The following is a 27,764-nucleotide window of genomic DNA, read 5'->3' as shown; positions in this document are numbered from 1 at the left end:
TACAGCAAATTAAAAATAACGAAGCTTTTATGGTATATCACCGTCCCGTTTGATGTCATCGGAATAGCTCGCATCGTAAATATTTACGAGTTCGTCAATTCGATTCGACAGTAAATACTTCTGCTGGGTGCTTAACGGAGATTAATGTGTACGACAATTTATATAATATTTATTAATAATGTGTATTTACATTATATAGTTTAAAGTTATGATTTGGTAGTTTTATTTAATAATAGAAGCCGTAACTATTTAAAAAAAATATAAGGAAATCTACAACTTAACATTTTATTTCTGAAAGTAAGTAAGTTATTGCGTTTTCCAACGTAACATAATTTATTGCTTATAGATCTATTATGTTATTATTGTCTGTGTCATTTTAAAGTTCGGCTACAGCAAATTAAAAATAACGAAATTTTTTACGGTATATCACCGTCCCGTTTGATGTCATCGGAATAGCTCGCGTCGTAAATATTTACGAGTTCGTCAATTCGATCCGGCAGTAAATATTTCTGCCGGGTGCTTAACGGAGATTAATGTGTACGACACTTTATGAGGTAATCTTTTTGAGGTGTAGTGGCTTAATATTTTGAAATTATTTACTCCCTTGAGTAACTAATAGTAAGCAATGGTAGTAAGTAGTAGGAGAGTATGTCTCAATCGTTTTAGTCATTATTTCAATCATTATACTTAATCGAAGAAGGCATATACGAGTATTATTATGTTGCTAGAAATTGTCAAATATCGATATTTGGTTGGAAAAAAATTGCATAGATTGATTATTAATAAAAGGCGTAAGTGGTTGCAAGTGGTTATCGTTAATATTTTACCAATCTCTAATAGAATACTAAGGATAGTAACACACGAATGCAGTACATGTCGACGATCGGCTTTGACGGACACAGACGTCGTCGACTGTCGCTGTCTGTCATTAGTGACTGTCGAGCCCTGTATTACACGGGAACGTGTAGGTATACGCTTCCTAAGTGAGAACGTATTGTATGTCCTATGGAGAACGGATGGGATTCCTTAAAATTGCTATGTATAAATCGTAGTTAAAGCGGATTGTTGCTAAGTATTTTTTTCACTGTTAGAAGTATTGCCGCAAAGTAACAGCCAATGCTGTTAGCTGCGTAAATATGTTTTAAAAAGTGCAAAGACGTCAATGCAATTATTTGTTTTAGCATCTCCATTTGACGTTTTTAGGGAAACGCGTCACGCGCCGCTCTCCGCTCCTCGTGCGTGACGTGTTTGTTTTTCAACGTCTACGTCATTTCTCTCGGCATTGTCTCGGTACCGGATGGTGTTATATTATTATTTGTGTTTATTAACGTCCATTCATACGTGGGTAGTGACGGATTTTTAAGCTGGATACTGATTGGTATATAATGTACGAATGCGGGGTAGTACGTGTGCAGGGCTCCTTATCATGTTTTTCTTCACTATTACAACAAGTGATAATTTATTTGTAATACGCACATAACTTTGAAAATCAGCAGTGCGTGTCTGTATATGAATCTCGGGCCCCTCTATTGAGAGGCTACTATTACTACTAGGTTTTAACTACTCAACAACTTATTATAAGTTCGAGTCACGATTTAGTGTGTACATTATGGTGGTCCTATTGCAGTTCGTATCGACATAATGTTCGCTTCCGAGATGTGTTACACGCGAATGCTTTTGGTCAGCGCTTACCTTTATGCGCACATGGAGCTATTAGGTGTAACGTCCACATTGTTTCCGTTTATTATTTGTCTGATAAAATCCTAAAAAACATCTGTGACGATAGATTACAATCACACTTATTTTTGTCACTAGTAGCAGTTTTTGTGATAATATACATAATACGATTAGATGTGGTTGAACATGGTGTAACTTCTGTGGTACGACTCCGGAGTTACAATCGCCTGTCTCTGGCTAACAGCAGTGTTCAACGCTGTTGTTCCGGTTTGAAGGTTGTGGTAAGGGTAGATCGAGGTGTAGTTATCGAGGTGTTTAAACTTAGTCCTCAGGGGCAGCGACACATCTATTACCGAAGTCTGATAGAACTCTTATAACGAGTTGATTACAGATGTCCATGTTCGGCAGTAGCCACTTACCATCAGGTGGACGGCATGCTCGTTTGCAACTTCAAATAAGAAAATTATAAAAATAACTATGTCTATCTTACAGAAAACTCTACGCAAGTCGATTTTCTAGATAAACTAGGAATGTAACATGAACTACGTATAAAATTCCATTGAAATTGTAAGAGCTATTTCCGTGAAGCGGATAATTTGGATTCCGGGTATTCTTACGTTACAGGATACATATCTATCTAGAACGTAATGTGAACTTTATAAGTCAACTTGTCGGGACCATTCCCCTAAATTTAATGGTCCGTAAACTAATTTAAGCTAGTGGGTTAGCTATGGGATTGTTTCGCTAGACCTTTCTATGTACAACTAGCTTACGTCCGTGGCATCGCCTGCGTGGTGGCTAATACCATATTCTTAGTAGTGGCAGCTGATCGACTATAGCGTATTTTTTTCACTCAGTATTAAATTAAATGAAGAAAAACTCTTACATAACAAAAACACATTTTATGCGTAGTTTTCTATTCCAATGGACAACGATATCATATACTAGCTGACCCGGCAAATTTTGTACCGCCTCAAAATCTATTTATCAAATATATTTCATATAAAATATAGCCTATGTTACTCGTGGATAATGTAGCTTTCGAATGGTGAATTTTTTTTTAAATCGGTCCAGTAGTTTTTGTGTCTATTCATTACAACCAACCAAACAAACAAACAAAGTTTTCCTCTTTATAATATTAGTCTAGATATCGATATATATTAGTAAATTTTTTATACTGTACTATTATAAAAACATCTGCTGCTTATTAAAGATTGGCAAATGAAGATCTTTGTTGGCAAAATTTGGATACTTTCATTTGTTAACCACCAGCTTATATGAGTTAAAACTATCCCTCCTCCTCTTTCAATACAAATTCTAATGGAATGTAAGTTTTCTTTGTTGTATCTTCGGCGCTGACAACCATAAGAAAATAAAATATATACTAGATTTAGGTGCAAAAATATCATACCTATATATCATAAGAGTTTTTGCCTGATACTCTAAGAAACGGACAAACAACATCTTTACAACAATAGTAGAGAATACCAAAGGTCGAACGTCTAACGATTAATTCGCCCGAAGCCCGACCCCCGGCCTTTAAATACTAAATGTAATGCATAGATTATTTTAGAACAATGCAATAAACTTGAAAGATGGTAGCGTCCGTGATAAAGTAATGTTTATTTCGGGCCCTCGCAAACAAATGTGGACACTGTGAAACTGTTTATTGGCTCTATCATTTATGTAGTAGGCGCAATAAAAATATTTTATAACGATACTCGCGTTTCCATGCGGCTTTGTGTGGGCTCTTCTTGTATTATAGTTTGACGAGCTTTTGCTCGCGGCTTCGCTCGCGTTACGAAGTAATATTTTCATCCCCTATTTTATCCCCTTGGGGGTAGAATTGATCAAAATCCTTTCTTAGCGCATGCCTACGTCATAACATCTACCTGCAAGCCAAATTTCAGCCCGATCCGTCCAGTGGTTTGGGCTGTGTGTTGATAGATCACTATGTCAGTCAGTCACCTTTGAGTTATATATTTAGATGATACGTTCCATCTTCCGGGAGGGCTCCGGGTTCAAGCCTCGGTCAGGAATTACGAAAAAAATATTGGTCAAGTGTAAGTCGCACACGCACATAGAGGGTTCGTTCGCCCAATTTTCATGTGTTTTTATATTATTGGTAGTTATTAGCGGCCACTATGTATTATACATAATCTGTAGAAAAATCAATTGTATATCTAGATATTATAAATATTATTATTATATATCAATTTAGTTTTTCTATCTAGATAGACATACAATGATTTTTTACCGTAACAGATATTATGGTTCATAAGATAGAGACAGACGGCCAGACAGAAGAGGCTTAGTAATAGGGTTCCGTACTCAAATGTTAATGTCAAATGTTAGAGACCGATTCGAAAGAAATAAATACTACACACAATTGAATTCGCAAATGCTATGTTTACCTACATATATATTTAGCTACAATAGCTCATAATATATGTCAGATACATACCCGTTGTCTCTAGACACACTAGTAATAAACTGAACGCACCTCGTTTATGGACCCCTGGGGAGAGCATTTGACGTGAGATACAACACGCGGTCTATGTGTAGTTGTGTACCTATGTGGGGTTTCTCGGGAGACGCACTATCAATTTGTATTACTTATGCCGAATATATTCGAGTTAGGTTTTTGTAATGATTCGTTTGCATAGGTAGTATGTATGTAGTGGGTACACGTTGTCGAATGTATGTAACTATGTAGTAATACTTTATCGTCCGTTGGGGTAATAACACATCTGTTACCGACCTTAGGTAGGTTTCCAGACCTTCGAAATGATTCAAGATGTCTGTGATGAGAGTGGTCAATTACCGTTGGGTGAACTTTGTGCTTGTTTGAAGCGAACTTGTACTCGAAGGGTTCCGAACCATAAACATTTCATTAAGGTATTTATTATTCAACCGTTTTTATTTTTTATTATCTTTGTAGACCATGTAATTAAACAGCGAAGACTTAGTAATATGGGGTTTCGTTTTCATCCTTTTCGTACGGAACCCTAAAATAGTGTTCAATGATCACATAATTTGTTTAATGCTTTAGCATTTAGGTGGGTTTAGTAGCGGTAGTATGCTAAATCAAATTGAGATAAAAGTAAATCACCAAGACTTTTCTGTCGAATCCTGTTAAGAAACAGAACACACTTTCTTAAATAAATACTTTCTTTTTCGGGAAATCGAAGTGAACGCGCCAAAAGTTTAAACAGAAAGAATGACAGATGAAGGAATCTGAAATGTAAACTTCGTCTTTGAAGCGAGTAACTTTAAGTAGCTTACGTAGCTACTTAAAGTTCTAAGTATTAAAACCTCAGTGCCCTTGTTGAAAAGGGATTTACGACAATCCTTTTTAAATGTGAGATAGTATTGTTACTGTCCCACTGTTGGGCAAGGGTCGCCTTTCAGACTGAGAGGTATATAGGTGCAGGCCAAGTATGGGTTGGTAGACTTCATACGTCCTGGTGAACCTTTTTTAAACTCACAGGCGTGCATAATCTTATAATATTTGCCTTTACGGTTTAAGAAAGTAATAAATAATTTCTAAAACGCATATAACTTTGGAGAATCAGAGATGGAATTTAAATCTCACGAATTGATCTGCCTCACGAATGTGTGGACGAATTTTTAACCACTAGGCTATCACTGCTTTTCTGGTAATTCAGTGGTACGAAACTGAGACGAGGTTCAGGATTCAAAAATCGTGTAGAAATCTACTAGCTGTAAGTGGCATCTCTACTTTTTTTCGACGCATACGTTTATTTCAAATTCACACAAAACATCGAAAAATCTCAGTTCTTGGGATTTGAATCCCGTACTCCAACGTTAGGCAGAAATTCATACCGCCAGGCTATCCATCCCCGTCTAGTTCCTACATCGATCCACCTCGTGCCTCGTGTAACCCATTCGCCGCTGAACAACTGTTTGTGCACGCGTCACACTCCAACTGTTTATTTTACCCACTGTATGGTCTCAATGTTTGCGTTCAACTACTAACTTCAGTTTGTTCGACTTGCTATTGACCAACAAGTAGGCAGCTGAATTAGGTTAGGATACGTGTAGCTACGCTTAGTGTTTTATTGTTGTGTGGACTTTTGTTGGAAAGTTTTAGTTGGTGGGCGACGTTATGTGAACTATTGAGTCTGGAAATATGGTTACTACGAAGTTATATCATTGTGCTAGATTAACTAAAGCCTCGATCGTGCTTGTGGTATTCCCGCGCGGACTTTTAAAACGTATGGCTTTAAGTAAATCCAGCTTCATCCCGTACAGAGGGGTAATTTTGAACGAGTCTATGTTCGACTCTGGTGGCACCCTGCCACGCCTTATCTCGCTCCACGACTGAAAATTATCCATGTAGGATTTCCCCATGTAAAAAAAAAACATGTAGCTATATGTAGTGTTAATTTTCAATACATTTTATTGTTAAATTAAAGTTTTATCTGTTGAATATAACGAATCATACCACAGACTTACTCTCAGTTGATCTCTCTCTCTCTCTTTCTCAATATATTCTTATTTTCAGTTTGTTGTATTTATGGTAATTAATATAGCTTTTTATTATTTTTAGCGTTACACATTTTATTATACTACTGAAATCTGCACAACATCAAATCTGCATGTGCATCGTTGTTGGTACAATATTTTGGGTGAATAGTCACTATTATTTCTGATAACAAAAAAATGTGAGGTGTATTTAATATAAGATGATTTTATTATTTTATCCTCAGTAAAACTAGAGCTATACTTACAATCGTATCCATAGTTTTCAGTGATCTCCAAGCTGGAGCACAAGCTCCAGATTTTGTTTTGATATTAAAAACAGTACCTATCTATTTTTATTATAAAATGTAGCAATGTTTTGTTCAAAATTTCAATATAATGCGCTCGTGAATTCATTGAACCGACAAACGTGGTTTGTAAATACGGGTGTATTTTGGAAATGCATCAGCACATCGCTCGCAACGAATATTAATAGCATGTTTCCAATTGATTTAAGTAGATTAAATATTGCAACTGTTGTATAGCCGAATAAAGAATTTGAAGTAACGTAAATTTCTAAAAAACCTTTATATTTTGGGGAAAATGTTTTTCGTCATGTGAATGTGATAGGGTAGGTATAACGTTTTGGTTCAAATTTTTGTATAGATTTGGTGTAGAATCAAAACCCCGAACTCCATAGAACCCTGTTGAAAGGTTTTCCTAACTTTTCTAATATGAAAATAGCAAACATACAATCCACTAAATTACCATTTAGCGGTCACTGCCACCCATGGACATCTACTTTGTTGTTTCTATCACTTAAAACCAAAGTAATACTATGAAGTCCCGTGAGCATGACCTCGTAATAGATTACTTTCTTTATGTAGAAATCGGGTAAATAAGTTTTAATCTTCTAAAGTACAAGTTTTAAAATCAATGTAAAGTTCAACGAAATTGGTATTGAAGAGTTAGTTTTTCTAACAAACCCAGAAATATAATCGGTCTAATCCTTTATCTATACTAATATTACAAAGAGGTAAAGTTTGTATGTTTGTTTGTTTGTTTGTACGGGCTTAATCTTCGGAAATACTGGATCGATCATGAAAATTCTTTCACAATTAGAAAGCTACACTATTCAGAAGTCTTTATTTTTTTATGATTCAACAAAAAGCGAACGCGGTTACTGCTAGTATAAAAATATAGATAGATGTTTGCTACTATTTTATCTCGTTATTATATCGGAGATAACACAGTAGGCCTACCGCACGGGTAATTGAGATGCGTAGTGCATAGGTTGCTCAACTGATCGCTGCAACTGACACCTCTATTTCGACACAAATATATCTACGTTTACAATGCAAACATTTCGACCTATCACAGGGTAATGAATACAATGCCCGTTACACTGGAATTTCACTAGAACGTTAAGGGAACTTGCCTTACGTTAATGGATAGTAATATTTAAAACGTATGTTTTGAGTTTTTTATAGACTTCACAAACGTATGTGAAACTCAGCAGCACCATTATCATCAACACTTTAGCCTTTATCGTTCCACTGCTGGCCATGGGCCTCCTCTAAGGTGTGCCACAACACTCGGTTTTTCGCTACTCTTATCCAGGTCCAGCATGGCGGAGGGTGTCCTCTTTTTTCTTAACGAAGGGGAAACCTTCAAAAGGTACCCGACGACGTGGTAACGACGCCGGGTTATGTGCGATTTTTACCGCACTAAAACCCCCCCGGTGGTCGTCCTCAACGCTTGTTGGAGAACTCCGGGATCTCCGACCGAGCGCAACCGGAGTCCTCCAAGCGCGATGCCTCAATCGGGCTCTGTCCTGGCAGAGCAATTTTTGCTCCTCCCACAACATCTGGTGTTCACGACGGTATGCGGCCACACATACCGCCGTCCATCCCGGGGTCGCTTACTGGACGGTTTGAGCTCCCACACTTGCCGCCCGCAACCCCGGAAGCCCACTTCTAGTCGCCTCTTACGATAGGCATACCGTAGGGGGATACCGTAGCCCTATTCTAGTCCCGGAACTACAGAGACAGTCGGAGGGTGTCCTACACTCCGTCTGCCGATTCATGGTCGCCATTCGAGCTCATCTGCCCCACCGGTTATCGTTTCCGCGACATACATATGTGATCGTGCCGGTTCTTTGAACTATGTCAGAAATCCACCAAATTCCAAATAATTGCAAACTCTAATAGGAGACTTGTTTAGTATTGGGACAGCAATGAGTTATAAGGGTTTGCAATGGAAGTATGCATGAATTGAACCTCGCTCTGGTGCATATCCATGAAAGCACATAAAAGTAAATACTTTGTCGATTCGATTTTTTATTACTGGCATAGATATGTGACACATTTTAAGTTCCGTTTATTTACATACATTAAATGTGTCGATCACGGGCCGTGACACAAAAAATTTTATCCTACACAAGAACTATATTAATCTTAAGATATAATATATTCGCCCTGAAAACCTTTATAACCCTAAAATGAATTTACTCCATTTTGATTAAATCTCTGCAGTGTAAAGCTAATTTAACGGTTACGTCATTTACTAGACTACAAACTAGGTCGTAATTTATTGTAGGTGGTCTAAATTGGGTCTAAAATAGTGCTTCCTCGACAGAGCAGACATTAAGCTGTCTGTTGTCTGTCTGGCGGATGGGGAGTGACACGCGCTAGACGATATTTTTTCTTCTACATTTATCTTTTATCTATTTTAAATATTTTTTATTATTTTTGTCTGTTTGTTGGTATATCAAAAAACTATACTAGGATTTTCATGATGTTGTTGGACGATAAAGGAAGCTGGTTTATTTATTAAGCTATGAAAATCAAAAAGTAGAAATTTAAAAAAACAAGTATGTACTATTACAATTTTGTTAAGAGGGGGTCTATTTTGACTGACCTACTTTCACCAGACATCATGACGTTTTACGCACGAAAGAAACAAATTGACTAATGCCTGCCATACACACTACGGTGCTCCGGAGAGGTCTACCTGTTAAGGTACGCCTACGCAGGTACACTTAACTGTGTGTGGGAATGGACCTGGGCAGATTTTTGAACCAGAAAGATCAAAAATCAATTCTTTCGTGTGACACCTTACGGCGTGTCATCGTCTTCAATCGATGTTACCGCAAACAAACTGAATACCGTTCCGGTACATCGGAATGTCCTGTAAACCTGCGCAGGTGAACTGTCTGGTAGACCGTAGCGTGTTTGGCTTACATAATTTTTCTGCACATCCCTAAGGTTGACTGGGAGAAAATGCTATTTAGCATTAAGTCCGCCTTTTGTACCACACTGTTTTTAACATGGTCAATAAAGAGTAAATAAAAAAAACAGTAATATAAACAATGACAAAGGTAATATAATTATAAAAATGATGTTATTTATTTAAAGGCAAATAGTGCGTAGGATTGCGTAAAAAAGGAGTTTGAACCTTAGGGTTATTTAAGGAACATACCACAAAGAAATAATGGTTACGAATCAGTGGCGAATCTGTACTAAATTACACTTAAATTACTTTTACGTAATTCGTGTTGAGAATTGTTGGAAAGTTAGATTGTGTGATAAAATCTATTAAACAGCAATTTCCCTTGGACTGTTACGTTTATGTTTGATTCGCGTTTCCGCATCGGTTTGTGGCATTGCTTTAAATTCTTAGGCGTCTCCATTGTTGAGTCCCTTTACTGTTATTAACCTTCAATCTAACTCTTTAAAATGTAATAAAACTTCTTGTGTTTGTTTTGTTGTTTATTGTTATATACCAACCCACAGGTTAATGCTGTGGTGATAGCGCAGAGACTGTGATTCAAAGTTATGTAGGTACTTACGCCCGTTAGTAAAAATCAATCTTTACAAACGTTGCCTACCAAACTTTTAAATTTGACAACTATTGCCTAGAAAAATTATTAACGTTTGTTAATCAAAAATTTCTTTTAACTTATTTTTTTAAACTTAATAGCCAAGCAGGTCGTATTTTCGGTGGTAAATTAATTTTGATTTGATTACTAACCAAAGATTTCTGTTGTTGCAGGATCCAAAAATACGTAACGTGGTACTAATAGGGTCTCAGGGCTCGCTGGAAGAGAAAACGGTCACAGTCTGCTACGGGATGGACTTCGTCAACGTTACCTTCATCAACTTCTGCTGTACTAGGAAGGAGATTGCTCAGGTAAGCTCAGGAAAGAGTCATAAGTTAGTACAACTTGAACTTTGTGATAACAATACTTTTGGAGTTACGGAGCTACTCTTTTTGGTAAATTTGAGTCCAATGTGAGGTGTATGTTAGAAGATATCTCTTTAAATCAGCATTATTAGCAACGCTTAACACTGTTATAATGCAGACATACATATGTGCTTGCAATTGTACGAGTAATATCACTAAATCCAAAGCATGTATCCTACTTGAAGTTGATAACAGATATGATATAACTCCTAAAGACTCAGAGTTCCTAATGTAAACGCATATTCTATCATATGAAACTAGTAGATAGCAGTAATATGCAGATGTGATTCGTTGCCCTTCTCTAACTACAAAATTCTATCATCTTTGAATTAATATAAAAGCCAATACGGATCCATAATCGAAGTATATTGTCAGTTATAATTGCTCGTAAATGTGTCATGTAATTTCATGATCTGCTACTAAAAACTATAACTGTTACTGTATATCATTCAGTATCTAGACCAGCTAAGTACAGGCAATTCTTTGACACTAAAATATTACGACCTCTAAACGCTGAACCCATTAAACGCGCTACGGGCAAGTGTCAAGTGTTGTCTCGGTGTGATTTAATTGGAGTCAATTCACGGGTTGCGGGCTATTGACCATATCTAATTGTAGGCAATCACTGTTATATTGTTTCGATTGGTTTTTGTCTCATTTAATGTCGTTGGCAAACCATGATTGTTCTGCTGATGGGCACGGCTTCTCACTTCTCAGGTCGGTTTGCGCGCTTGCCTAGTGCGAATTTGTAGATTTCGCACACCTTTGGGAACATTTTGTTTTCTTTAAAGCATTCTCAGGTGTTTAGGTTTCCTCGCGAAGTTTTTCTTCATCACCCGTTGAAGTAAGTAACCATGAATTTCTAATGAGCTCTTTTTGTAATTTACTATATCGGTACCTTTATCACGTTTCATAGCTCTATGATCTTGTCATGATATGTTAAGGAAAACGGATACGGAACGAAAATATATAAAGTGGGAAATCAGTAGGATGGACACAGCATGTGCCACTGGCAAGTAAACAGGCTGCTAATAAATAAATAACGTTGTCTACGCTAGGTTTTTCCGTGCCATTACTAAATCAATAGACGAATAAACAAATGAATATACCCAGATAGATAGACGTATAAAAGTTTTTTGTTCGGACACCAGAACTCAATTGTTAAAGGCTGCTGTGTTCTGGTCCAAGCCTTTCACTGAAACGCAAGAATTAATTCATGGTTAGTATTTGGTGTGGCGGCTTGTATCTTCCCGGTAAAGCCATACTGGTTCTACCACCTTGCTATCACTTTTCACTAGATGGATTTGATGTAAGAATTCACGATAAAATATATTTTTTTTTTTCAGAAAAATATGAATACTAACATAACTTTTAAAATACGGCTTTTTCGGTAAACGTTACCATATAATTCATTTTTGTTCCAATTTATCCACTCACCGAATAAACGAAAGAGAAATTACGGTTTAAAGAACCATAAGAACTCATTTTAATTATTTATTTAACAAGCACGTTTATTATGCGAATGTACTTAATTCAAATTAATTGCAAAGTACTTTCATTATAATATTCTTGTATTCTCATCTTACAGTTCCCTGAGTTTCAGCCTCGGTTACTAACACTGTTTATGTAGATATTTTAAATAGAAAACCGTAATATTCTTTATGCGTTCATTGTTCAGATTTCACCGTAAATTCTACATGTTAATGTTGTTTGACGACTGTGGCATACTAGTAATGATATGTGTAGGTAGGTCTGCACGATAGAGTAGTAGGTTCGAATAATATGGCGAATTTGGATTTCTTTCCTGACTACTGACTGACTACGACTCACGATGATGCGGTCACTAGAACTCAAATCTTTGTGATCATTTAGTGTTATTCAGTGAGCTTTAAGTGTGTGGACAGCATTTTTTCTGTTTCTCGCAATGTTTGACTTGTATTATTTAATTAATTGTTAGTAGACACCATATTGTCGCTTATGTTACTGCAAAATAGGCTCGGTGAACATACTCGTAAGTATCATTGATTTATCTTACCTACATAAACAGACATCGTGCAAATAAGCATGGAACTTGAAATGATGGTTATTTTGAGTGTACTGTTTCAAACTGTTTACTTGTATCGATGCTATCTCCTATCTATCCCCTCTTTTGTCAACGTGTCCAGAACAGCTGTACCATAAATCTGGAACTGGACTGAACAATGGATGTCCATTGTTTTGAACCGACTGTGAACTCGGATCAATTATTGACGTATTCGTCTTCATTGTTTTGGGAATGCAGCTTCAAATGTACCACTAGATAATATTCAGTAGGACTGTACCGATTTTGTTCTATTGTTTGATACCAGTTTAATTGATGATTTACTAGTTTTAGTGGCCCAATCTCTCGTTATATTAGAATCAAAGTGGTAGGTACCTATGTATTTAGTATCTATGTGTAGGTTATAAACAACACAGTCGCTTGAAAGCTTATTGCTACGCATTTACCTTATTTTTTGTAGATAAAGCCCAAAAGAAAATAAATTCTAACTGTAGTTAATAACTTATGTGTGCAGATCCGAAAGGCCTGATGAAATTATATGTGCCTTACCCAGTCCGAGCCTTCAAATATTTATTCCATTCAATATTAGGTTTATTGTCAAATATGTCGTAGGTACTTTATTATATGAAAGATAGAAGTGATTCTTTGTTTTTAAGCGTTCCGCAAGAAATCATAAAACGGAACTCTCCGTCCGTCACACGTATGGGAGAACATGTTTTTCTTTTACACTCCTAAATTTGTACGGAACCCTCCCACGCGAGTGTAATTCTTACTTGTCTGGTTTTTTGATAACATCAAAATTATTTTAAATATTTTACAATGGAATATCCACCAGAGTACAGTCCTGATCTTTACTAGCAGCTTGATCCAACTATGTCCATGCAGTGGAAAAATTCCATTAGGATATTCAATTCCATAGCTCAATCTATTCGAGTATTGTCTTACGACAGTGTGCATAGTCGTTGTATATGGAACGGTCCTGTTGGTATGCCGAATATTTTCAGGAATGGAGGGAGATATCTATTCTGCTCTAGAAGATCGTCGGTTTTACAAAAGGTGTTTCTCTGGGAAAAAGCAAAATGATGCATTGCTGTATTTTTATATACTTCTTTTGAATGTACGTACGTTTCATGATGTTGAAGATGTTTCGTCCACAACTTTATCACAAACGCCCATTCTATAAAATATATGATTTACTATATTATGAGTCAGTAATGGGCTACAAATACTTTATTATTCAACTCTGAAACGGAATACATACAGAGGAAACATCACAACAATAAGCAGAATCGCATAAAGCACAATGCTTGAATTGCGAAATGATATAAAGGAAGCTAAAATTGAGAAGAGCTTAACAAAGATACGTTGTTATTAAAAACGTCGAGTGGGCCGCCGCGACGGGAAGCTACGAGTACATATTCACATATTCACGTTTCATGAGAATATCTCGCACAATACCTATGATTTTGAATGGGCGGAAAAAGGTCAAACGAGCCCTCGGAAAGGTTGTCAGCCTAATGATAGTTCCGGCGTTGAATTTACTAAATTATCGGACATTTTACGATGATATATAGAAACGGACTAGTTTAGGCGATAAATTGAATAGCCCCAAAAAGCTGGCCGCCGCAAACATTTGCAAATTTTGATCACATTAAATAGGCGTCGGGAGTTTTGGGACTCCGTAATTTGTTGCCGTTAGGTTTTATCGCTGTAATGAATAGAAAATTTATGGCCGAACGAAAAGCAATACGATGATAAATTACGAAGGAACTGATAGCGTATAAATATTTTTATTCGGCGTCCGCGATTTGTCTCTACAAATTGATTTACTGTTGATTCAGTGGAAATTCGGTCAAATTGGTCAAATGCAGGCATGCGTTATACAACGTAAACATTATTTAACTTTAACCTACGAATATTTAAATCACGCTTCTACTCTCTTAAGTTCTACTTCTTTTTTAACTTTATTTTCTGTTCTTAACTTTATTTCTTAACGTTTAAACTATTTTGGATGTCGTAATTCACTTGTTTTTGACTATTTGCAATTTAATTTAATCAATGTTGATAAAGAGTACTTCGCTTCGGTTTTTTGTAAAAAAAGGTTTACACGAAGCAGATGAGATTGAATTTCTATTTAATCATTGTATAATCAAAGGAAAATATTATTATTATCATATAAATATTTAAATAATCTTCACTGTAGAATTTTACTTGCGTTTGATTTTGATACGTACACTTTCTATATTTAGGTTTCCGTACTAAAACTACATGTTTGTTTATTTTCCCGTTCTCTTTACATGCAGGTTTAATTAACAGGGATTCCATTCCGTATTCACGTACATTTGTGTCAAATATATTTCGGATACGGTTGGTATTTCATCAATCGAAACGGCCAAATTGAAATGAATCGTGTTTGTTATTTTTCTTTCCGCTACACTACATCGACATGATACGGTTACGTTTTATATTAATTTAATTGACTTGGCTATAAAACTCTATGTATTTTTTGCTTTGTTTTTATCTTTATTTACTCGATTGGGGAGGGTAATGTTTTGTTTTATGATGTATGTTTGTATTCATGCATGTATTATTCTTTGGCATGCCCTGCAAGCCAAACGGCTTGACGGATGTTATGTTAAACATACGAGTTGTCAGTAGTTTTGTCTAATTCGTAGCAGTGATAAAGTCTTAAATCTGTAAGTATTGTATATATAGCAGTGATATAGGCTATTTCGATACTACAAATTAGCAGTGATAAAGTCTTATTTATTTAAGTAGTGTTTTTATTTATTTATCTATTTAGTCCATCTCTATTAACTCCTTATGTCTCGATATACATAGAATGGATTGTAGTAATACAATATCAATGCTTCGGTTTTCTTCTTTGAGGTAAATGGTAACTTTGCAACTGTATACTCGCTTATAATATAGAGATCGCTTTATGGACGCTTAGCCAACAACAAACTTGTAACGAGCGCTTTCAAAGACAAAGTTTAGCAGTAAATTCTTTGAAGTGATATTAAAACTATTTAAAGATTGTCCGTCTGTACATTTGATATATTGTGAATGTGGGTGGGTAACTTTAAAACTAGCAATAACATTTTTAAAAGTATTAAGAATTAAAGCAAAGTAACATTATAAATTATTTGAACTTAAACATAAAATAGACGATTTCACCCTATTCTTTATGAAATGCAGATAAGTACCTACTGGAAAAAGTATAATTAGTGCTAAAAGTTATTTTCTTTCTTCCTTTCTTTCATTCTTGCCGTGTTAAATGTTTTTAGTTTTCTGCCTTTATTAACTAGGGAAAGTAATATTCTCGATAGTGTGTAAATTAAAGTATAATATTTTGAAATCGCTAGTCATTCACGTATTTCGCTAGTTTTATGACTATCCTTTACTTGGCAGATGTCCAATCTCGAAGTTTGGCGTTCGTTGGTTACGGTTAGTGGACCGAATAGCAACATGCTCTCTCAAATGTATCTTTAAATATTTTTATACCATTAAACATGCAATGTATTTAAACCCGAGCAACGCCGGGTCTCGCTGCTAGTTTAAAATAAAATACATAAAACAGACAATTGCACCTTATTCCTTGTGTTCTGCGGGATAAGAACAGGAAAAACTTTAATTTACGGTTTAAGATATTTATTTTCTAAAAGAGTACAACTCACTTACATAAGAAAATACATGTTCATTTTCAAATAAATACATCAGGCATCGGAACAAAATAAAATTCTTGAGATTTTACAATTGTAGGTAGGTTTGCATTATTAACAATAAGAATAGTGGAATATTACAAGGTACGGTTAGCAGTTTAACAATTTACATGTGGGTAAAAATCAAAAATGCTTCTACTTTATTAAGTATGGTTTAGATAGACATTGATAGAACTCGTTTAAATAGAAATTGTGATGGAAAAATATAATAATGAATTAAGTTTAATTATTGATTATTAACATATTTAGTGTTACCGGAACTTTTTAATTAAAACATATATTTATTTAGAGTTTAATAAATAATTACTTAGTGTCTTACAAAATCCTTCAAGATGTGGAACTTAAGTGTTTTTTTTAAATAGTGCAAAACATTGTATTTGTTTAATGTCGCTAGGAAGTTTATTATACATCTGCGCTCCTTCATATAATATGTTTTTCTTTCCGTAACTAGTTCGCGGCGGCCTAAGACATATGTTGTTGCTTTGTCTAGTTTTATGTTTAAGTATTTGTCCTTTTTTAGTGAATGATATTTTGGAGTGTATGTTTTTATTTAAGATTTTATGAACTAGCATACATGTATTATATTTGTATGTTTGGAGAAGAGTCATTAATTTTGTATCTTTATATACTTTATCTGTAGGAGTTAAATAGTTATAATGAAATAGTTGTTTAATCACTTTATTTTGTGATATTTGTAAGGATTTTAGGTGTGTCTTTACTGCTGAACCCCAAATCTCTATTAGATAGTCAAGATGTGGCTTAACCATGGAGTTGTATATGATGTAACGAACTGGTTTTGGGAAACAACGTGATGTCCCGCGAAGTGTGCCCATGAGTGAGGATAGTTTAGATTGTAGTTTTTCTAAATGGGGTTTCCATGTGAGGCGATTATCCAAGATTAGGCCTAAGTATTTCTCTGTAGCAACTTCTGTTAATGGTTTCCCATTAATCGTAAGAGGTTGGTAACACTCTATTTTTTATTTTTCGCACTGAAAATTATAGAATTTGTTTTGGAAATGTTAACGGTAAGTAAGTTATCCTGGAACCACGAGTAAAGACGATCTAAGTCACCTTGGGCTTGATTTGTGATGGACTCAATTTTGTTACCAAAGTAAAATAGACTGGTATCATCTGCATAAAGTGTTATATCGCCTTTCAAGTTTAGGCTATGAATGTCATTAATGTAGATTAAGAATAACAAAGGCCCTAATATTGAGCCTTGCGGGACCCCGTAGGTTATTGGTTCGGGCTTGCTTACGACACCACTAATTTTAACGACTTGATATCTACTGGATAAATAGGATCGAAATACTTCAAGAGCTTTCCCTCTGATTCCAATGTCATATAATTTTAGGAGGAGTAGTTCGTGGCTGATTGTATCGAATGCCTTTTTTAAGTCAATGAAAACACCAAGAGCTATACGTTTATCATCGATGTTATTCTTTATGTTTGTAATAAGGTCAATTGTGGCAGCGAGGGTATTTGTTTTAGGACGAAAGCCGTATTGTTTATTAGATAAGAAATTTATAGATTTTAGATAGTTATCCAAGCGATTATAGATAACTTTTTCAAAAATTTTGGATATCGTTGAAAGGATATCCAAAATTAAAAGGATTAATTTAGTGCTATAAGTTTTATTTTCTTTTTTCCTTTCTTTCATATCTAAATACATGCCGTGTTGAATGCACATACCTGTATCTAAAAAACAAATACAGGTCTGTGATGGAATGTTTTTAGTTTAGTTATGGGAGCTGGGCGTCGAGGAAATAATTGCAGTCTATTTCGCGAACAAATTAAATTTTTATTTAAATTTAACACAAATTTTACACAAGTTTTAACAAAAATGAAATTAAAAAAATAAATTGATGGGATAGGTCGAGTCACTTTCCGCGATGGAGGTGAACTGATTCCATGGTGGACGGCCACCTGTACGTGGGACGGCCACCCGCGCGTGGGACGGCCACCTGCGCGCCTCGTCAGCGTTGGCCGTTCCGCGAAGGGCCGATGCAGCGCAAGCACGATGCAGCGTGAGAACGGTGTAGGGCTGGCGCGATGCAGCCTTAACGTGTAGGGCTGTCGCTTACACGTAACTTCTCCCGCCCCAGCTGAGCAACTATTTGCCTACGTTTAGTGCAAATATTGCGGCCTTCTTGTCCTCTCGTGTAGCTGTCGACGAGTGATGCTCACTTGAGGTTGCACACGGTTGAAGAGATATTTCAACATTCGATTTTGATATGTCTTCTGATTTTCTATTTCGCCGGTATCGCCTTATGTACGCAATAGCGAGAGCAATTGTACCCAGTAGGATTAACAGGTACAGAGGAAGAGTAGTATGGTAAGTACTCATCGAAGTGGCGTCGGTTACTTTTGGTGAAGTTTCCATTGATATTTGGTCTTCAATGACATGTAGTTTATTAAGATCTATTGCAGTTATGTTGAAATGAGCTTTTCGATTCCTTGAAGATGACAAGGCTAATAATTCAGAATTTGTGAATGTAAGTATTTCGAAATGCTGTCCACGGAGTTTATCGTTGACGTTGGTGATAGTGAATTCTGTTGTTCTGATGCTGCAGGTTCTCGGTATAGTAGCAAGGAAACTACCCTCGATGATTTGATGGCGTTCCTGTCCACATAGCGTTTGTACTTTCGTGGGGGTTTGAAAAGATAGTATATAGTGTTGATCGTCAAGCTCCAGTAGAGCCTCCTGAGACAGAAAAATAGGCGTGGGGTGACACGTTTCATCTATTTTCTGTAAATGAATTAGTGTGCTGATGCAGTCCTGAGATGTTCTGGTTTGATAGCTCATTTGTTGCTTGCATATGAATATGGTGTCGACCTTCGGGCATTCTGCCTCCATGTATGCATATTCCTTGGAGTTGGTTGCAACAAAAGGAGATGGGGGAATTATAACTTCATGGTGCTTATTAGGAAAGAAGTAGCTTCATCTCGTATTTGCACATCGATTTTTGGATGTAGCGAGCTGAGCAGGGTTCCCCGACGTCCGGATCTCGTTCAATGGTTCAGTTTCCCGTTTAATAGCGATAGTCCGAAACACGCACAAACCGGGAACTTTCGATTGCGCCAGTTATGGGTTCTGCGCCACTTATGGGTTCCTCGTTTAATTGCGATAGTCCGAAACACGCACAAACCGGGAACTTTCGACTGCGCCAGTTATGGGTTCTGCGCCACTTATGGGTTCCTCGTTTAATTGCGATAGTCCGAAACACGCACAAACCGGGAACTTTCGACTGCGCCAGTTATGGGAGCTGGGCGTCGAGGAAATAATTGCAGTCTATTTCGCGAACAAATTAAATTTTTATTTAAATTTAACACAAATTTTACACAAGTTTTAACAAAAATGAAATTAAAAAAATAAATTGATGGGATAGGTCGAGTCACTTTCCGCGATGGAGGTGAACTGATTCCATGGTGGACGGCCACCTGTACGTGGGACGGCCACCCGCGCGTGGGACGGCCACCTGCGCGCCTCGTCAGCGTTGGCCGTTCCGCGAAGGCCCGATGCAGCGCAAGCACGATGCAGCGTGAGAACGGTGTAGGGCTGGCGCGATGCAGCCTTAACGTGTAGGGCTGTCGCTTACACGTAACTTCTCCCGCCCCAGCTGAGCAACTATTTGCCTACGTTTAGTGCAAATATTGCGGCCTTCTTGTCCTCTCGTGTAGCTGTCGACGAGTGATGCTCACTTGAGGTTGCACACGGTTGAAGAGATATTTCAACATTCGATTTTGATATGTCTTCTGATTTTCTATTTCGCCGGTATCGCCTTATGTACGCAATAGCGAGAGCAATTGTACCCAGTAGGATTAACAGGTACAGAGGAAGAGTAGTATGGTAAGTACTCATCGAAGTGGCGTCGGTTACTTTTGGTGAAGTTTCCATTGATATTTGGTCTTCAATGACATGTAGTTTATTAAGATCTATTGCAGTTATGTTGAAATGAGCTTTTCGATTCCTTGAAGATGACAAGGCTAATAATTCAGAATTTGTGAATGTAAGTATTTCGAAATGCTGTCCACGGAGTTTATCGTTGACGTTGGTGATAGTGAATTCTGTTGTTCTGATGCTGCAGGTTCTCGGTATAGTAGCAAGGAAACTACCCTCGATGATTTGATGGCGTTCCTGTCCACATAGCGTTTGTACTTTCGTGGGGGTTTGAAAAGATAGTATATAGTGTTGATCGTCAAGCTCCAGTAGAGCCTCCTGAGACAGAAAAATAGGCGTGGGGTGACACGTTTCATCTATTTTCTGTAAATGAATTAGTGTGCTGATGCAGTCCTGAGATGTTCTGGTTTGATAGCTCATTTGTTGCTTGCATATGAATATGGTGTCGACCTTCGGGCATTCTGCCTCCATGTATGCATATTCCTTGGAGTTGGTTGCAACAAAAGGAGATGGGGGAATTATAACTTCATGGTGCTTATTAGGAAAGAAGTAGCTTCATCTCGTATTTGCACATCGATTTTTGGATGTAGCGAGCTGAGCAGGGTTCCCCGACGTCCGGATCTCGTTCAATGGTTCGGTTTCCCGTTTAATAGCGATAGTCCGAAACACGCACAAACCGGGAACTTTCGATTGCGCCAGTTATGGGTTCTGCGCCACTTATGGGTTCCTCGTTTAATTGCGATAGTCCGAAACACGCACAAACCGGGAACTTTCGACTGCGCCAGTTATGGGTTCTGCGCCACTTATGGGTTCCTCGTTTAATTGCGATAGTCCGAAACACGCACAAACCGGGAACTTTCGACTGCGCCAGTTATGGGAGCTGGGCGTCGAGGAAATAATTGCAGTCTATTTCGCGAACAAATTAAATTTTTATTTAAATTTAACACAAATTTTACACAAGTTTTAACAAAAATGAAATTAAAAAAATAAATTGATGGGATAGGTCGAGTCACTTTCCGCGATGGAGGTGAACTGATTCCATGGTGGACGGCCACCTGTACGTGGGACGGCCACCCGCGCGTGGGACGGCCACCTGCGCGCCTCGTCAGCGTTGGCCGTTCCGCGAAGGCCCGATGCAGCGCAAGCACGATGCAGCGTGAGAACGGTGTAGGGCTGGCGCGATGCAGCCTTAACGTGTAGGGCTGTCGCTTACACGTAACTTCTCCCGCCCCAGCTGAGCAACTATTTGCCTACGTTTAGTGCAAATATTGCGGCCTTCTTGTCCTCTCGTGTAGCTGTCGACGAGTGATGCTCACTTGAGGTTGCACACGGTTGAAGAGATATTTCAACATTCGATTTTGATATGTCTTCTGATTTTCTATTTCGCCGGTATCGCCTTATGTACGCAATAGCGAGAGCAATTGTACCCAGTAGGATTAACAGGTACAGAGGAAGAGTAGTATGGTAAGTACTCATCGAAGTGGCGTCGGTTACTTTTGGTGAAGTTTCCATTGATATTTGGTCTTCAATGACATGTAGTTTATTAAGATCTATTGCAGTTATGTTGAAATGAGCTTTTCGATTCCTTGAAGATGACAAGGCTAATAATTCAGAATTTGTGAATGTAAGTATTTCGAAATGCTGTCCACGGAGTTTATCGTTGACGTTGGTGATAGTGAATTCTGTTGTTCTGATGCTGCAGGTTCTCGGTATAGTAGCAAGGAAACTACCCTCGATGATTTGATGGCGTTCCTGTCCACATAGCGTTTGTACTTTCGTGGGGGTTTGAAAAGATAGTATATAGTGTTGATCGTCAAGCTCCAGTAGAGCCTCCTGAGACAGAAAAATAGGCGTGGGGTGACACGTTTCATCTATTTTCTGTAAATGAATTAGTGTGCTGATGCAGTCCTGAGATGTTCTGGTTTGATAGCTCATTTGTTGCTTGCATATGAATATGGTGTCGACCTTCGGGCATTCTGCCTCCATGTATGCATATTCCTTGGAGTTGGTTGCAACAAAAGGAGATGGGGGAATTATAACTTCATGGTGCTTATTAGGAAAGAAGTAGCTTCATCTCGTATTTGCACATCGATTTTTGGATGTAGCGAGCTGAGCAGGGTTCCCCGACGTCCGGATCTCGTTCAATGGTTCGGTTTCCCGTTTAATAGCGATAGTCCGAAACACGCACAAACCGGGAACTTTCGATTGCGCCAGTTATGGGTTCTGCGCCACTTATGGGTTCCTCGTTTAATTGCGATAGTCCGAAACACGCACAAACCGGGAACTTTCGACTGCGCCAGTTATGGGTTCTGCGCCACTTATGGGTTCCTCGTTTAATTGCGATAGTCCGAAACACGCACAAACCGGGAACTTTCGACTGCGCCAGTTATGGGAGCTGGGCGTCGAGGAAATAATTGCAGTCTATTTCGCGAACAAATTAAATTTTTATTTAAATTTAACACAAATTTTACACAAGTTTTAACAAAAATGAAATTAAAAAAATAAATTGATGGGATAGGTCGAGTCACTTTCCGCGATGGAGGTGAACTGATTCCATGGTGGACGGCCACCTGTACGTGGGACGGCCACCCGCGCGTGGGACGGCCACCTGCGCGCCTCGTCAGCGTTGGCCGTTCCGCGAAGGCCCGATGCAGCGCAAGCACGATGCAGCGTGAGAACGGTGTAGGGCTGGCGCGATGCAGCCTTAACGTGTAGGGCTGTCGCTTACACGTAACTGTTTTCTTTCTTTATTAAGAAAGTAAATGTAAATATAAATTTAAAGTAAAAGTTAAAAAATCCTTATTTAAAAAATGTATAATACCTTGTAATATGTAACTACTAAAACACACTAAAATGTACCTTGAGATACAATTCAATATCTTAAAAACTTGTCTAATGTATTTTTAATACACAAATTGTTGGCACTCAAAGTCTTGAAAGGCTTATCACCCACGCCTCAGGCTGGGCTCGAACCAGCGACCCCGGACACGCGTGTCCGTTGCTTTACCTCTAAGATACCGAAGAATAACATATATTAAGTTAGCTTAAGATGTTGTAATGTAATACATAATACAATACATGACTGTCTGTGTCCAAAATACAATAAAATAAATAAATAAATTAACTGGAGAAAGTAATATTTCATATTGTGTTAAATTAAAGTTTAATATTTTGAAACCACTAGTATTAACGTATTTCGCTAGTTTTATGACTATCCTTTACTTGGCAGATGTCCAATCTCGAAGATTGGCGTTCGTTAGTTACGGTTAGTGGACCGAATACCAACATGCTCTCTTAAATAAATGTGCCTTTTGCAGACATGCCTATAAGCGCTGAGAAATGTTGAGGCCTTAATCCTAAATCTTTTCTATTTATCCCATAATTCAATATTAAGGCGCCAAGGATTTCAACGTCGCTGACCGCCCTCTGAAGGTTGTTACGTTGTTGGAAGGTTTTGATTGGTTATTGATGTTGATGGACGTACCCAATTTGTCATTTAAATTGTTATTCGAGATCTCATTTTTATTAAATTGAAGCTTCGAATAAAGGTCGGATTGGAGTCTGTGATCGACTTTGTAGGACTTTTATTTTTACCCGACAGCGGAGTGACATAGGCTATATTTTAAGTGGGTTATTATTTTTATAATAATTGCTAGTATTCAATGTCATGACTATAGGTGTCCATGGCTTTTAGTCACCCATCTGATTTACAACTTTAGCATACACAGTGATTAAAAGATTCAATTTGAAAGTGGATTTGTTACACGTATTTTTTCATTCAGAGAGAAATTCAATATGTGGAATTATATTACCGTCTATCCAAATTCGGGCGATGGAGCAACTCACCCAGTTCGACATCTAATTCAATTTTTAGCGCTACGCATCATCTAGTCTTTTCCTTACCCTTAGCAGGGCATTTTATTTTGGTAATAGAATTGGTAAACGGATGTGGAACATTTGATGATACATTTAACATCAGATGCTGTCACCAGTGGTGTCTATGGATATTTGTTACGTTATGGAAGTACATATACGTAGTTAAAATGCGTCGACCATACCTCTATCGTAGGTCTCGTATATGCTTTGTCATTTCTTTCAAATTAAAACTTAATGGCCCGTTCGGTATGACAGATCCCCAAAGATAGTTTAGACAGGGTTTTGTTGACTTTTTGAATTTGAACTAATAGGCTCGTAGTACCTTCACTAGTTTGAGAGGCACCGCAAGAAGAAGAAGAAAAAGGCTCGTAGTACTACTACGAGTACTACTACTAGTACGAGTAGTGAGAGGGGTTCCAACCTAGGACTCGAATTGAGTAACCCTGTAACTACTAGGCTATCATGGTACACTGCTGTACTAATTGTAGTAGCTACCAGTAATCCCTATTCAATTGCGATAACTTGGACTTGTCGAGAAGACTTGGCGTAATTCGATATCAAATCGCTGTTCAGCGGTGCACTGATTAAACCGATGTAGAGGATAAGATTACCTCCATTGTGTGGTAAGGGAGACATACTTTTCCGAGGCGTTCCAGCTTAGTCCTCAGGGGTAGCGGCGCATCTGTGGCCGACCTCAGGTGAGAATATCTAATCCTATCTGGGGTTGATTATAGATGTCCATGGGCGGCAGTAACCACTTACCATCAGGTGGATTGTATGCTCGTCTGCTACTCCTATAGTATAAAAAAAGTGATTAAAGTTACAAACTGTAAATAAAAAAAATGTGTACCATTTCATTTAAAACATAGGAACGGTAACATGACATCTACTACAGCCTCTCGCATTGTGGAACTATTCGTGTGTGAACCAGACGTAACTCACTACGTGCCTGGTCATGCTAGTTAGGTGATATCGCATTTTGGGATGCCAATAATAGGATACGTGTCTGTTCAAACGAAACAATTGTAGGGAATAAATTAGGTTTGTGTATCTAGATTTTTTCACATCTCGGAAGAGAAATGGGACCATTTTGGGGCAATTGAGAAACTATAATTTAATTATTTGTGGTAGAATTTTTCTCGGTTAAACTATGCCACCTCCGTAACACTTTTGGGTAACTCAAATACCTTTAAAAAGTATCGCAGTGCTTTGGAAAAACACTTGAGTTGTGTGGGATCATTACAGCACTAAAAAACCCGCAGTAATTTTGCTATAAGCTACGTAGAAGACTCCCGGATTTCCATGGAAACGCAATGGGAACCATAACACCTACTTCTGCTTTATAACATTGTTATAAAGTTACTGTGTCCTAGTTTTAGAGCTGTGGATAAAGTGACATATCTATCGTGGAACAAATACGAGATAAAAATGTATTGTTTTAAAGTTATGCAAGTTATTAACACGTTTATGGTAACTCACGACTGTCTTACTTTGATCTTACAGTCAGTTTCAGTCTTATTACAAAAAGCTAAAGTTTGGTTTCTGTTTATTTTACTAACCCATATTAAAATAGTGCCGTGCCACACTGTGCCGTGTGGTGTCGGCCTCGAATAGCACCACTCCCTCTCTTCCCGTGGATGTCGTAAGAGCCGACTAAGGGACAAATACCAGGAGATGGGCAGCAGCATTTTCCCGTGTAAGAATAACACCTACTGCGGTCACCAACACGCATGCCAGGCGCGGTGACTATGGCAAAAACCCCCAATGACAGGTGCAGAAAAGCCACGGCCCCCAGTCCCCGGCGGCCCCGCTATTCCGGGCTATGGTAGCGGCCAAGGTAACGGCGGGGCAGGGGGTGCTAAGAATCCCCGGAAGAGAGTCGGCTACCACACACGACGACTTCTGCACCTGGCAACATACAATACCAGGACACTGAGGACCGACGAGAAGATACAGGAGCTGGAAGAAGAGATAGACAAGTTAAACTGGAGTATTTTGGGATTATCAGAAGTCCGAAGACAGGGGGAGGACACGGTAATCCTTAAATCCGGCAACTTGTTCTATCACCGGGAGGGCGAACACCTGTCTCAAGGAGGTGTCGGGTTCCTAGTCCACAAATCCCTCGTTAACAACGTGGTAACGGTCGACAGTGTGTCGGCAAGGGTAGCGTACCTTATACTCAGAATATCTAAACGGTATTCGCTGAAGGTCATACAGGTATATGCGCCGACGTCGACACACCCAGACGATGAGGTTGAGGTTATGTATGAGGACATAAGTAGAGCCATACATACCTCAAAAACCCATTTTACCGTTGTTATGGGGGATTTTAATGCAAGACTAGGCGCGCGAAATGGTGACGAACTGAAGGTGGGGCCCTTTGGAATTGGACAACGGAACCACCGAGGCCACTTGCTTGCCAACTTCTTGGAGAGGGAAGACTTCTTTATGATGAACTCCTTCTACAAGAAGAAGGCACAGCGAAAGTGGACTTGGATAAGTCCCGATGGTACCGTCAAGAACGAGATAGACTTCATTTTGGCAGACAAACGGCACATATTTAATGATGTCTCTGTGATCAACAGGGTGAAAACCGGAAGTGATCACCGGATGGTAAGAGGCACATTAAATATCAACGTTAAGCTCGAACGGTCACGCCTGATGAAGTCTACGCTCCGCCCAACATCTGTCCAAATCCAGGGCTCCGAAGGCTTTCAGATTGAGTTACGAAACCGTTTCGCGTGCCTCGATTCTTGCGTTTCCGTGGACGATATTAACACCCAGGTTGTAGCAACTGTCCACGAGGTAGGGTCTAAGTACTTCAAGGCCCACTCCAGTGGTAGGTCTCGAGTTCTCTCAGAGCATACTCTCGGTCTTATGCGGGAGAGACGAGAACTGTGTGTGCAGTCTCCAACCTCAATGTCGAAATACAGGCTGCTTAATAAACAGATCTCCCAAGGTAGGCGACGCGATTGGCGTTCTTATAACGCTAATCGCGTAAAAGACGCTATTGAGCGAAACCGAGGCTCTAAAGTGTTCGCAAGAGATCTGTGCATTGGGCAGAGTCTGTTGACGAGGTTGAAGACCGAGTCGGGCACCATAGTTTCGTCTAAGCCCGAAGTTCTGAGGGAGATCGAGAATTACTACGGACAGCTGTATACTTCTGCACGAGTTCCAGCCCGTAAGACTGTGAACGACAAACGTGCTAAGCTGACCCGACACTACACCGAGGACCTCCCGGAAGTCAGCCTGTACGAGATTAGAGGGGCTCTCAAACAGCTTAAAACCAACAAGGCACCGGGAGATGACGGAATCACAACAGAGCTGCTAAAAGCTGGCGGAAAACCCGTACTAGTGGCGCTCCAAAAGTTGTTCGATTCCGTGATCAATAGCGGAACTACCCCGGAAGCGTGGAGCAGAAGCGTAGTGGTACTGTTCTTCAAAAAGGGCGATAAAACCCTATTGAAGAACTACAGGCCCATTGCGCTTCTGAGCCATGTTTATAAGCTCTTTTCGAGGGTCCTCACTAACCGTATTGCACGCAGGCTTGACGACTTCCAGCCTCCCGAACAAGCCGGATTCCGAAAAGGCTACAGCACCATGGACCACATACACACGCTCCGGCAGATTATACAGAAGACCGAGGAGTATAATCTGCCGCTATGTGTTGCCTATGTGGACTATGAGAAAGCCTTCGATTCTATCGAGACCTGGGCAGTGCTGGAGTCCCTTCAGCGATGCCAGATCGACTATAGGTACATCGAGGTGTTGAAGTGTGTATACAAAGCCGCCACCATGTCAGTCCGAGTACACGATC

At 38.7% G+C, this 27,764-nt stretch overlaps 1 protein-coding gene across 1 annotated transcript in view; it reads left to right on the top strand.

The window, feature by feature from the left end:
* Plc21C (Phospholipase C at 21C) overlaps positions 1-27,764 on the top strand; it is a 125,878-nt gene that overhangs the window by 35,052 nt on the left and 63,062 nt on the right. The window contains 1 exon segment of the mRNA XM_073082927.1: positions 10,216-10,353. Within this exon segment, the coding sequence (XP_072939028.1) occupies positions 10,216-10,353 (138 nt within the window).

Source organism: Epargyreus clarus, unplaced genomic scaffold (genome assembly GCF_041222505.1).
Source record: "Epargyreus clarus isolate Ecla_fem2 unplaced genomic scaffold, WU_Ecla_fem_2.2 ptg000018l, whole genome shotgun sequence".
NCBI classification, from domain to species: domain Eukaryota; kingdom Metazoa; phylum Arthropoda; class Insecta; order Lepidoptera; family Hesperiidae; genus Epargyreus; species Epargyreus clarus.
This window is presented reverse-complemented; position numbering and strand designations above follow the sequence as displayed.